The 12,004-nt window shown below is 36.4% G+C and overlaps 1 protein-coding gene across 5 annotated transcripts in view; it reads left to right on the top strand.

Annotated features, from left to right (window-relative positions):
* Positions 1 to 12,004, top strand: part of AFTPH (aftiphilin) — a 67,152-nt gene that overhangs the window by 22,288 nt on the left and 32,860 nt on the right. For all 5 annotated transcript variants that reach the window (XM_043603510.1, XM_043603511.1, XM_043603508.1 and 2 more), the window contains one exon: positions 4,339 to 6,296. In XM_043603510.1, coding sequence (XP_043459445.1) covers positions 4,371 to 6,296 — 1,926 coding nt within the window. In that variant the 5' untranslated portion in view covers positions 4,339 to 4,370. The remainder of the gene's footprint in view (positions 1 to 4,338; positions 6,297 to 12,004) is intronic.

Raw genomic sequence — 12,004 nt, forward strand, 5'->3', positions numbered from 1 at the left:
TAATTTGGGACTGTTGCCAACCTGATGTACCATCTCTCCCAAGTATTTTAGTGTGCATTTCCTACAACCAAGGACATTCTCTTACATAAGCACAATACCACTCTCAAAACCAAGAAATGAGCACCAATACATTTCTGCTGTCTAGTCCTTGGACACTATTCAAGTTTCACAGTGGTCCCAATAATGACCTGTATAGAAAGGGAAGCTAGTTAAAAATCAAGTGTTAAATTTACTTGTCTCTTTAGTTGTCTTCAATCTGGAACAGTTCTTAAGTTTTTCCTTAATTTTCATGATAGTGATGCTTTTGAAGATTACAGACCAGCTGTTTTGCAGACTCTCAGTTTGAATTTGTCTGACGTTACCTCATGAATCGATTCAGGTTGTATATTCTGGGCAGGAATATTCCAGAAGTGATCCTGTGTTCTTGTTGTGTCTTGTCAGGTGATGTGGGATTTTGATATTCCCGTTGCTAATGATGTTCACTTTGATCATTTGATGAAGTGTCAGCTTTCACCGCTGTAAAGTTACACTGCTTTCTTTTATAATTGAGTATGTTGTGGGGAGCTATTTTGAAACTGCAGTGTCTTAACATGTTTATATTTGAGGACTTGATAGTTGGTTATTCAGTGGATTGTAATCCATTACTGTCTTTATTTTGATGCTTATCGCTGATTTTACCAGTAAGAATCACTTCAGGCTGCCTTTGGTGTCCTTTTGACATGCTGCCACCATTGTGAATGCTTTTATTTTTATTTTTTAATTTTTTTTAACGTTTATTTTTGAGACAGAGACAGAGCATGAACGGGGAAGGGTCAGAGAGAGAGGGAGACACAATCTGAAACAGGCTCCAGGCTCTGAGCGGTCAGCACAGACGCAGGGCTTGAACTCACGGACCGCGAGATCATGACCTGAGCCGAAGTCGGTCGCTTAACCGACTGAGCCACCCAGGTGCCCCAAGTGAATGCTTTTAAATTAAAAAAAAAAAAAAAAAAAAATCATGATACGAATGGCTACATAGTATGTTATTGGAAGGACAAAGCATAATTTGCTTAAATAATCCCTTTTGGAGCATTTTTATTTTTAAGGAAAAGAAAATTTGTGTGGTATAGCCATATTGCCTTCTATAAGCCTTCTAACAATTTACACACCCACCTGCAGTATGTGTGTGCAAATGTCCTTTTCTCCACACACTCATTAACAGAGTATTTTTGAATAATAGGAACTTCATAATCACAGAGAAACTGTTAGATGTCAAATAACCCTGTATACTTAGGCATTGAAATGGGATATCGGGACTCTAGACAAAGGAGAAAATTAAGGGTTTATTTGTATCTTTTACTGTTTTTTTTTCCTTTTCTCATTTAAAGAGCAAAAAAGAAGGTATCTCAGGAAGTAAAGCCATCATTCCCTTCTTTATGATGCTGATTTTGTAAGGAAGACGGTTTAAAATAGATCTGTTACAATGGAGTCTTTTACTTTTATGATTTGCTCAGTTTCTTTCAAATAACTCTCAGTGACCATTGACCTCAAAGATCATTTTCAAAATTCTGAAACCATTCTCTGCTAACCAGCTGTATGACCTTTGAGAAAGTTGCTCATCAGTAGGCCTCATTTTCCTCATATCTAATTAAGTGGTTTGTATGGTACCTTCTCCCTAAAGTTGGAAGACTTTATGAAACTTTATTCTGAGAATTAGAAGGAAGTGGTTGTTTTGTTTTTTGAGCTTACCAAGTTTTGTGGTAAAGTATTCACATATCTAACTTGGCAACCGTGAGTGGCAGAAAATACCAATTCATTGGGCTTCAGTTTAGTTCACTGGAAGTATCAATTTATAGGCTGGTTTTGTTCTAGGACTTTTGTTGTTAATTTTCCCTTTGCTTTTAATGTAAATCTGTCTTACGGCATTTTTGACGATTTAGTAGAGAGGAACAGGGTAACTCAGACATAGATTCCATTTAAGAGTTAAATATAGAGAGGGGCACCTGGCTGGTTCAGTCCAAAAAGCATGTGACTCTTGATCTCGAATCCATGAGTTTGAGCCCCATGTTGGGTGTAGAGATTAAATAAATAAATATTTAAAAGAGAAGTTAGGTGAAGAAGATATCATAAACTAATAGATATGGGAAAGATTATTCAATAAATGGCATTAGGATAATTGCTTGGCTATTTAGAAAAAAAAATTAGACCTTTGCTTTAGATCGTATACCAAAATTCTAGATGTATTAAAAACTAAATGCAAAGAAAACCGTGTAAAATTAGAAAAATTAAATCTCAAGCTTATATGAAAGCAAATTAATGAAAATTACTAGTGAACAGTTGAATTGATTTGGTCCCATAAAAATTAACTTTGGAAAACAGTTTTACAGTTTCTTGTAAAGTAAACTTAATGTGACCAAGCATTTGCACTCCTGGGAATTCATATTAGAGAAATAAAAACTTGTGGTCAGACAACAATCTGTACACAAATATTCATAGCAGCTTTATTTGTAATTGTAAAATACAAGAAACAACCAACAGGTCCTAAATTGAATGAACTGGCAAACAATCTGTGGCGCAGCTATATAATGGAATACCACTTGGCAATAAAAAAGAATGAATTCTTGACATGCAACAACATGGATGGATTTCAGGGGCATTAAGCTGAGTGGGGGGGGGGGGGAAACACCTCCAAAGAATTACATATTGTGTAATTCCATTTACATAATAAGTACTTATGAAGTAGCAAAATTATGGGGAACAGATCAGTGGCTGACAGGAATTAGGGTTTAGGGGAGGGTGTATTGAGAGGTAACATGAATGAGGTTTTTGGTTGTTTTTTTTTTTTAGTTTATTTTGAGAATTAGAGCATGGAGGAGGGGCAGAGAGATGGGGGGTGGGGGGAATCCCAAGCAGGCTCTGCACTGTCAGCTCTGAGCCCCATATGGGGCTTAAACCCACAAACCTCGAGATCAGGACCTGAGCTAAAATCAAGAGTCAGATGGTTAGCTGACTGAGCTACCCAGGCACCTCAAGGGAGTTTCTTTATGTTGATGAATATTACTGAACTATTTTTGCAACAGTTCTTATCCTAGTTGTAGTGTTGGTTACTTGAATCTAATCTGCATATGTGATAAAATTTCATAGAATTACACACAGAAAAATGGTCAAATCTAAATAAAGTGTGTAACTGAGTTAATAGTGTACTGATGTCAGTTTTTTGGTTTGAACAGGTACTAGAGTTATTTACCGCATTATCAGTGTGGGAAACTGGTTGGAGTATACATGAGAGCTCTGTACTGTTTTTGCAACTTAAATGACTTCAGTAGTGAAAAGTTATAAAACTAAACTAAAATGCGGTACATCCAGGCAATGGAATATTATTCAGTGCTGAAAAGAAATGAGCCATCAACCATGAAAAGACCTGGAGGAAGCTTAGATGCATGTTATTAAATGAAAGAAGCTAATCATACAGTATGTACAGGCTACATATTGTGTGACATATGTATGTCTACGTACTGTATGATTCCAACTCTGTGACATCCCAAAAAAGGCAGAACTGTGGAGACAGTAAAAAGATCAGTGGTTGCCAGGCACAGGGGAGAGAGGGATGTATAATGGAACTGAGGGTTTTTAGAGCATTGAAATTACTCTGTGATACTGTAATTAATGCATTTGTCCTAACACATAGAATGTACAACACAGAGCAAACCTTAATATAAATTATGGACTTTGGGTAATAATGATGTATGTCAATGTAGGTTCATCAGTTGTAACAAATATACTACTCTGCTGGAGGATGTCTGTAATAAAAGGCTGTGGATGAATGGGGGTGGGGAAGATCTAGGAATTCACTTACCATCTCAATGAACCTAAAATTGCTCTAAAAATAAAGTCTGTTAAAATTTAACTTGGGTCAGAAATAAACGTTGAATTGAATAGCAATTATTAAAGAAAATTTTCATGTCTTATTTATAAAGAACTCACAAATCCATAAGGCAGGCCCTGAATCTCCAGTGGACTAGAAAGCAAGCTTAAGAGAATAAGCAGGTGCTCCAAGAGAGAATTTTGTAGATATACTTTTGTGTTTATTCAAAATTTCCTGGAATCCCCAAATTCAGTAGTGTAACACCAATGTTCTTAGAAACCTACACTAGAAAAGAGAAAAATTTTTTTGCCATTATAGCTGTGTAAAGTCATCTTACCTAAGAGAAAAAGAATTTAAAAGGTCCAAAACCAAGCACTGTAAATTTTCACGGGTTTGAAATAGCTTTGAGAGAGTTTTGAAAGACGTTGTATACATAATCTGTCCCCTCCAAGAAAAAAACAAAAAACAAAAAACCTGTTGTTTTGTTTTTTCAGGTGTAAATTAATTATTTGAAAGCAATTGAACAATGGAGCCAGACATCATTCGAATGTACTCTTCATCCCCACCACCACTAGACAATGGAGCCGAGGATGATGATGATGATGAATTTGGGGAATTTGGTGGGTTTTCAGAAGTTAGCCCTTCTGGTGTAGGATTTGTTGACTTTGATACACCAGATTATACTCGTCCCAAGGAAGAGTTTGTACCTTCAAACCATTTTATGCCAATTCATGATTTCTCAGAAAATGTAGATAGCCTTACTAGCTTTAAATCCATTAAGAATGGTAATGATAAAGACATCACTGCTGAACTTTCTTCTCCTGTGAAAGGACAGTCTGACGTTTTACTTTCTACCACCAGCAAAGAAATAATTTCATCTAAAACTTTAGATACTTCCATTGATGGCACAGAAAGTCCAGGAGATTTAAATACTATAGTGAAGCAGAGACAGGATGTTGGAACACCTGAAAGTTTCTCTCCAGGAGATTTTAGAACTGATACGAATGTTGTTCATCAAAACAAGCAGTTAGAGAGCTGCAATGGTGAAAAGCCTCCTTGTCTGGAGATTCTAACAAACGGGTTTGCAGTATTGGAAACTGTAAATCCTCAGGGAACAGATGATCTGGACACCGAAGCCGATTCAAAAGGACGAAAGCCTCTTAGCACTCATAGTACTGACTATAACTTAGACTGTGCACCTAGTCCTGCTGAGGAATTTGCAGATTTTGCCACATTTTCCAAAAAGGAAAGGATACAACTAGAAGATATAGGATGTGCAGTTTTAAATGATAGAGAAGCATTAACCATTCAGGAAAATAATAAAATTAATAGAGTCAGTGAACTGAGTTCTGTAAAAGCACTGTCTTTGGGTAGAAGCTTTGACGATAAAGGAGACATTGATGGAGAGGATCAGGTTTGTGTTTCAGAAATAAGCATAATGAGTACCAGAGGTTTCAGTACTGAAAAACAAGGCCTTCCAACATTGCAACAGGATGAATTTTTAAAATCACTTCAATCAGAGCCTTGGAGTTTGGCAGACTCAGCTGATAATTCAGAAGCCAGTATGAGAGAATGTAAAACTGAGGAAAAACTTGATTTGTTTACTTCTAAGTGTGCTGACCTATGCATGGATTCTGTTAAAACTTCTGATGCTGATGATGAAGTTGGTTCTCCCAAAGAAGAAAGTAAAAAGTTTACTGACTCCCAAAGCCCCAGCATTGATCCTACAGAAGAAAACGTTCTGGATGATTCTTTAAGTGTAAAAAATGGTGACAGTAGTAATGACTTTGTGACTTGCAATGATACTAACGAGGATGATTTTGGTGACTTCGGCACAGCCAGTGGCACGACTCCACCTTTTGTTACTGGTACCCAAGATTCAATGAGCGATATCACTTTCGAAGAGTCCTCAGAGCACTTTCCACATTTTAGTGAACCAGGTGATGACTTTGGAGAATTTGGGGATACAAATGCTGTTTCTTGCCAAGATGAAATTCTATTTACTGAGTCCGACCTAAAACAGACTTCTGATAGTTTATCAGAGGAATGTAAGTTGGTGGGAAAGTCTTCTGGGACAGGCACTGATCCTGTTTCAAAACTGGAAATTGAGCAAGAAGGTGAATTTGGAGATTTTGATTCTGTGCCAAATATTCGAGAGGACCGCAGTGCTTTTCAAGACTCTGATGATTTTGCGGACTTCAGTTCAGCTGGGCCTAGCCAAGTTGTAGATTGGAATGCCTTTGAGGATGGACAGAAAGATAGTTGCTCTTGGGCTACTTTTGGAGACCAGCAGGCTGCTGAATCTCACCATCGAAAGGAAGCCTGGCAGTCACATAGGACAGATGAAAAGATTGATACTCCAGGAACCCCCAAAATGCACAGTGTCCCTTTAGCAACTTCCAAAGGAGCAGTTGCTGGTGGCCATTTACAGGAAACAGCCACTTCAGTTCAGGTATTTACTGGTTTTCTTTATTTTGTATAATATACTAATTGCCGTGGAGGCAATTCAGCTTTTCAAAAAGTATTTTTAAATTGGGTACCTGTTGAAGGAGTCTCTTATGATACATAATGCTTGCTTGATTTGTGGATTACATTTTTCACAACGCTTTGGTAAACTTTAAATGGACAGTCCTACAATAAGTAATGTTTGGTGAGGTTTTTATTTCAATGAGTGTAATATTTACAGAAACTCAGCAGCTTGATTTTTTGATTAACATAAATATCACTTATGTAAAAATTCATTAATTAGCTAACTAGTCCAGTGAATCCTTCAGTTTCTGCCTTTACAGTGATTTTAGAAGAAAGTTAAACTCAGATTTAGTAGATGTTTTTTTAAGTTTCAGAAAATAATGTCTCTTAATTTTGTCCATCAAAGACCTAAGGAAATTGAAGTACAGTTTTGAGTGTGGCAGAGAGCAAGCAGAATTTGAAACCTCAACCTGAGCTGAAGGCTATAGGGAATTGAAGGATAGAAAAAGAATTTGAGCAAAGCAGATTTGGACTTCATAATTTGACAGCCACTAAAGACCTGGGATGAGGGTACGAGAAGACTAGAACTGTATTTATTTGCTTATAATTTCTCGCAAATGTACATTTATGTTTACACTTATTGGGGAATAAGTGTGTCAGGGAGAATATTTTTACCTGCCAGGGCCTGTACTTTATCCTTTTCTGTTCCAGACTTTTTCAGAGAAGATTCACTGAGATTTATCTTGACCTAAAGTAGCCCCTAGAGACGCAGCTTAATATCCAGGTTATTCCCCGGTCCTGAGTTGTACCCTGTGCTAAACCTAACCTTTCCTCAATCCCGGAGGTATCGGAAAGAAAACTCCCCAGAAAATCACTGCTTTATACTGACAACTGTTTCAGGGAACACTTGTCCTACCAGCTTCTTTTAGAGATACTGAGAATAAAATTCCCCAAACTCTTCCAGTTATCTTTTGCCAAGCAAACCATTTTCAATTGAAAATATTTCCAAAGTCTGAGTGTCAGTTGAAATGCCTATACATCATTGCTTTGATAGGTGAAAATACTTTTATGGTATTACCAGGTGGTGTGCATAGCTAATTACTTTTCATTTGACTTGGAGTGTCTGAATAGCTTAATTTGCTAATTCGGTTTTTATATGGTTTGGCTAATGTATATTTTTCCTGTTGATTAATTTATTATGGAAGTAGAAGCTTGCAAGGAGTGAACTAATTATATAATGCAAAGGCAAGACTGTTGATTTTGACCTAATCCTTTCCCTGTTGAGTTTCATCTTACTGTAAGGTGACACTGGTATTGAATGATCTTTAATTTATAGCCTTAGAACTTCTGGCATCATCAGATAATGAATTTTAAAGTATGACCAGTTCAAAAAGGACCTTTTTGTTACACAAGTTGATTGAAGTTATTTGTAATTTGACAACTGGACAGAAGAGGTAGTAATGTATATGAGCTTTATATAATCTTACAAATCTGAGTTTGAATCTTGACTCGGCCTCTTACAAGCTTTATGATTTTGGACAAGTTTCTTCTGAGTTCAGTTGTTTATAAAAAGATCATACCTCTACTTCATTGGACTTTTGTGAAGATAAAATGACAGTAAATTTTAAAGTGAGTGAAAAAATCCACTGAAAAATAAGAATTTTATAGTATGATTCTATTTTGTGAAAATAGAGCAAAAACCATGTGGATGTGGCAAGATACATTAAGACTTCCTGAGATTTGTTTGGCTTGGTCCTCAGACTTTTATTTTTGCTGAATGGGTTTGGAAAATGAGCAGAACTTGGAGATGGATTTTGGAAAGAAAAAAGTGTTGAAAGGGGCTAAAAGATAAGTTTTAGAAGGAAGTTGAGGTAAGGAAATGGGTAAGGCATGCTGAGTAAGTGACTGAGTTGGAAATGATTTTTATTCTTATCCTGCTGTTGTGATCCAGGCTTGTGGCCCGCAGTTTCTTCCTTTTGCAGAATCTGCTGGAAAAGTACATTAAGCCCCCTAGGAGAGGATTCAATTTACTGATATTTTTCTTAAAATGTTTCTCCTACTTGTTAAGTGTTGGGGACAGCACAGAAATCTTCACATATTAATGACAGTGAACATTAGGGTTTTAGTGGTAAAACTTAAAATGATTTATTCCTGTTCAGTCTTAACATGGATGCAACAATTCTGCCTTAAACAGAGTGCCTTCAAGTGGTTTTGTCCAAATTCTGCTTTGACAGAATGTTGTGAGTCTTTTAAGATTCATAGCTCGGTTAATTCAATTAAAGAAACATGGGGAACAATTCTTGGTTTTGAGAAATGAGACGAATGGTGTAGTTGTCATTTCAGATTTCTTCTTTTCACTGTGACATTGTCTGGGTCTCTATTTGTTAATACTTTCCTTTTGGGGGGGCTACCAAAAGGATATCTTCATATTCTGATAAAATATATCTTCCTTGAGTCAAGAGACCATCAGTTGTTACAGCTTTATTGTAATAATTTGCTACTTAGGGAAAAGTCAACCAAGAAGAAATCTTTCAAACTTATAAAATGTTCTTAGTCAAACTAATTCTCAAATGTGGATCTGGTCGCCTCAGAGGATTGAAGCCTTGATGTAAAGTCATGCATGACTATTTATTGAGAATTATTCTTCCCTTTCGGTGACTATTTTTTTCTGAGAACCCAGAGCTCAGTATATTTCATTTTCTTGTTAACATTCTTACACATCGTAGAGGAAAACAAGTAGTGGTATCTCTGTTGTACAAATTGGAAAGAGGTCCAAACTATTATTTGCTTTCTGGGCTAAAATTCAAAACAAAACAAAATGATGATTTAAAAAAAAAAAAAAAAAAAAGTCCTCCTTACTTTCAAAGCAGTCCTTTTTTCCAAAAGACCATTTCATATATTGTTTTAACAGTTTTCTTTCTTTCTTTTTTTTTTTTAACCTGTTAATGTTCCAGAAAGGAAAGTTGATTGAAATAACAAAGATTACTTTATCTTAGATGTATGGTAAAGGAGGTAATATTATAAGTACAACATTTAACTCTGAGGTTTTGGTAAAATTTTTAAAATATTGCTGTGGATGTTATTTGAGAATTTAGGTAATTGATAATTTCTATATTAAGTAGCTATAGAAAAGGAAATTATGAGTAATTGTTTCTTATTAGCCATCTACTTGATTATGCTACTGGGAAAATGTTACTAGATGATTTCTTCTGAGAGGCTTAAAAATTAAGTCACAAAAAGAAGAAGAGAATTTTATGAATACTTTTAAAGTAAAATAAGCCAAATTGTTGGTGGGGTGCCTGGGTAGCACAGTTGGTTGAGCCACCCAACTCTTGATTTTGGCTCAGGTAATGATCCTAGTAGGGTCGTGGGATTGAGCTCCACGTCAGGTTCCATGCTGAGTGTGGAGCCTGCTTGGGATTCTCTCCCTCTCTCTCTGTCCCTGTCCCTGTCCCCTGCTTACTCGCTTGCTCTTTAAAAATTAAAAAAAAAAAAAAACAAAACCTGCTAAATAATAAATAAATCGTTTGTTTGCTGGGAAGTCAGCATTCTCAAACTGACTCTAATTCTACATTTTCACCTTTGTTTATTTAATCATCTGCCTAAGATTTGTGCAGGTTTTCCTTTCTGTAGATGAACACCTGAACTTATTACTGAAAACAGAAGTAAGCAACCAAATAAATTAAGTGGTCAAAAGGTATAAACTTCCAGTTACAAAATAAACAAGTCCTGGGGATGTAATGTACAGCAGGGTGACTATAGTTAATAATACTGTATTGTATATTTGAAAATCTCTAAGAAAATGGATTGTAACAGTTCTCACAAGAAAAGAAAAATTTGTAACTGTATGGGATGGCTATTAACTAGACTTACTGTGGTGATCATTTTGCAATATATACATTTTGTATCATTATGTCATACACCTGAAACTAATATTTCTTGTGTTATTTTTCCCTCAGAAAAATTGACATTCTGGTGTTTAATTCCAAAATAGGTGGAAATACTTGGTTAGATTTATGCACATATTGTGCAGAAAGGCCAAACCATCTTTTTAGAGCGTGGTGAATATTACAGTTGTTCACTCTTCTTATATAGCTTGAAATTGGGAATTGATAAAGTGTACAAGTGTCGATTGTACTTGATATCTTACTTAATATTTAATAATGGCAAGGCATAAGGTGACCTCTTAAATGGAAGATTAAATTACCCAGTGGATTTTATGTTTCTTCCAAACTTCCACTTCAGGGGCGCCTGGGTGGCTCAGTCGGTTGAGCGTCCAACTTCGGCTCAGGTCGTGATCTCACAGCTCGTGAGTTCGAGCCTCGCGTCAGGCTGTCCGCAGACAGCTCGGAGCCTGAAGCCTGCTTCAGATTCTGTGCCTCCCTCTCTCTCTGCCCCAACCCACTCGCATTCTATCTCTGTCTCTCTCAAAAACAAACATTTAAAAAAAAAAAAATTAAACTTCAACCTCAGAGCAAGATCTAATGCTTATCAACGTTAAAACTGTTAATATTAATCAACTTTTGTTCCTAAGGAAGAAAACTAACTAGAAATATGTTGAAGGAACTTTAGGAATTAACCTTAAATACAAGATGCTTTTAAGAAGGTCTGCATGTGAATGGCATAAGACCCAGAGTCTAGGATCCTAGGTGCTGGTCTTACCCTTTGGAAAACTGAATATTTTCAATATACTTCTTATACTCCAGTAGAGTCGTTTACAAAATAGGGGTGTATTTGGGGTTCTCCAGAAAAACAGAACCAGGATGGATGGATGGATGGATGGACAGACAGATGGATGGACTTGGAAGGAGAGAGAAAGAGACTAATAAGGGATTGGCTCTTGTGTTTATGGAGGCAGAGAAGTACCAACTACAGTCCTCAAGCTGTCTTCAATTGATTGCATGAGGCCCATTCATATTAGAGAAGACAATCTGCCTTACCCAGGTTACCAATTCAGATGTTAATCTTATCCAGAAACACCTGCACACACATACCTAGAACAGTATTTGACCAGTTGTCTGGGCACATAGCCCAGTCAAGTTGACACATAACATTAATTTAATAAGAGGGAGTGCCATTTTTCCCTGTGTAGCATTCAGGATTTAGGGGAGATTTATAACGTATTTGTGACTGGGACCTACCAGTTGGTAAACTCTGCATTTAATAATATGACTTGTTTGCATCAGTGAATAAAATGAAACGGCTGCTTATATACCTTTGCCCTAAACATGGAGATACGACAGACCTGAGAATGAGCATAAGTGAATTCATACATAATGCTTTGCCCCCATTGATGAATTAAACCATTGGATAGCTGAGCATTTGTGCTTTCCCAGAAATCATACCTGGTTTGAAAAAGTAATAATTGTTATTATAGAGACATTGAAGGTAATAAAGGACCCTGATAGGAAAACAAATATATGAAAAGGAGAAAATTGGGAAAGATAAAAGCCAGTGTACCTTTTGAGAGCAATATAGCCAGGGCCACATATGACTTTTATATGACTTACCCATAAAAGATATTTAAAATTCTATTTTATGACTTGATGTAAAGATGAATATATTAATATTAGCTATTAAAACATTTTCATGAATCCCTAAAGTTACTGTGGGCCTTAGGCCTTGGCCCTGGGTGCATACAGTGAGTGCTTGAAAGCAACGCTCTGGTGTTATACTGCCAGATTCAGATCT

Source organism: Prionailurus bengalensis, chromosome A3 (genome assembly GCF_016509475.1).
Source record: "Prionailurus bengalensis isolate Pbe53 chromosome A3, Fcat_Pben_1.1_paternal_pri, whole genome shotgun sequence".
NCBI lineage: Eukaryota > Metazoa > Chordata > Mammalia > Carnivora > Felidae > Prionailurus > Prionailurus bengalensis.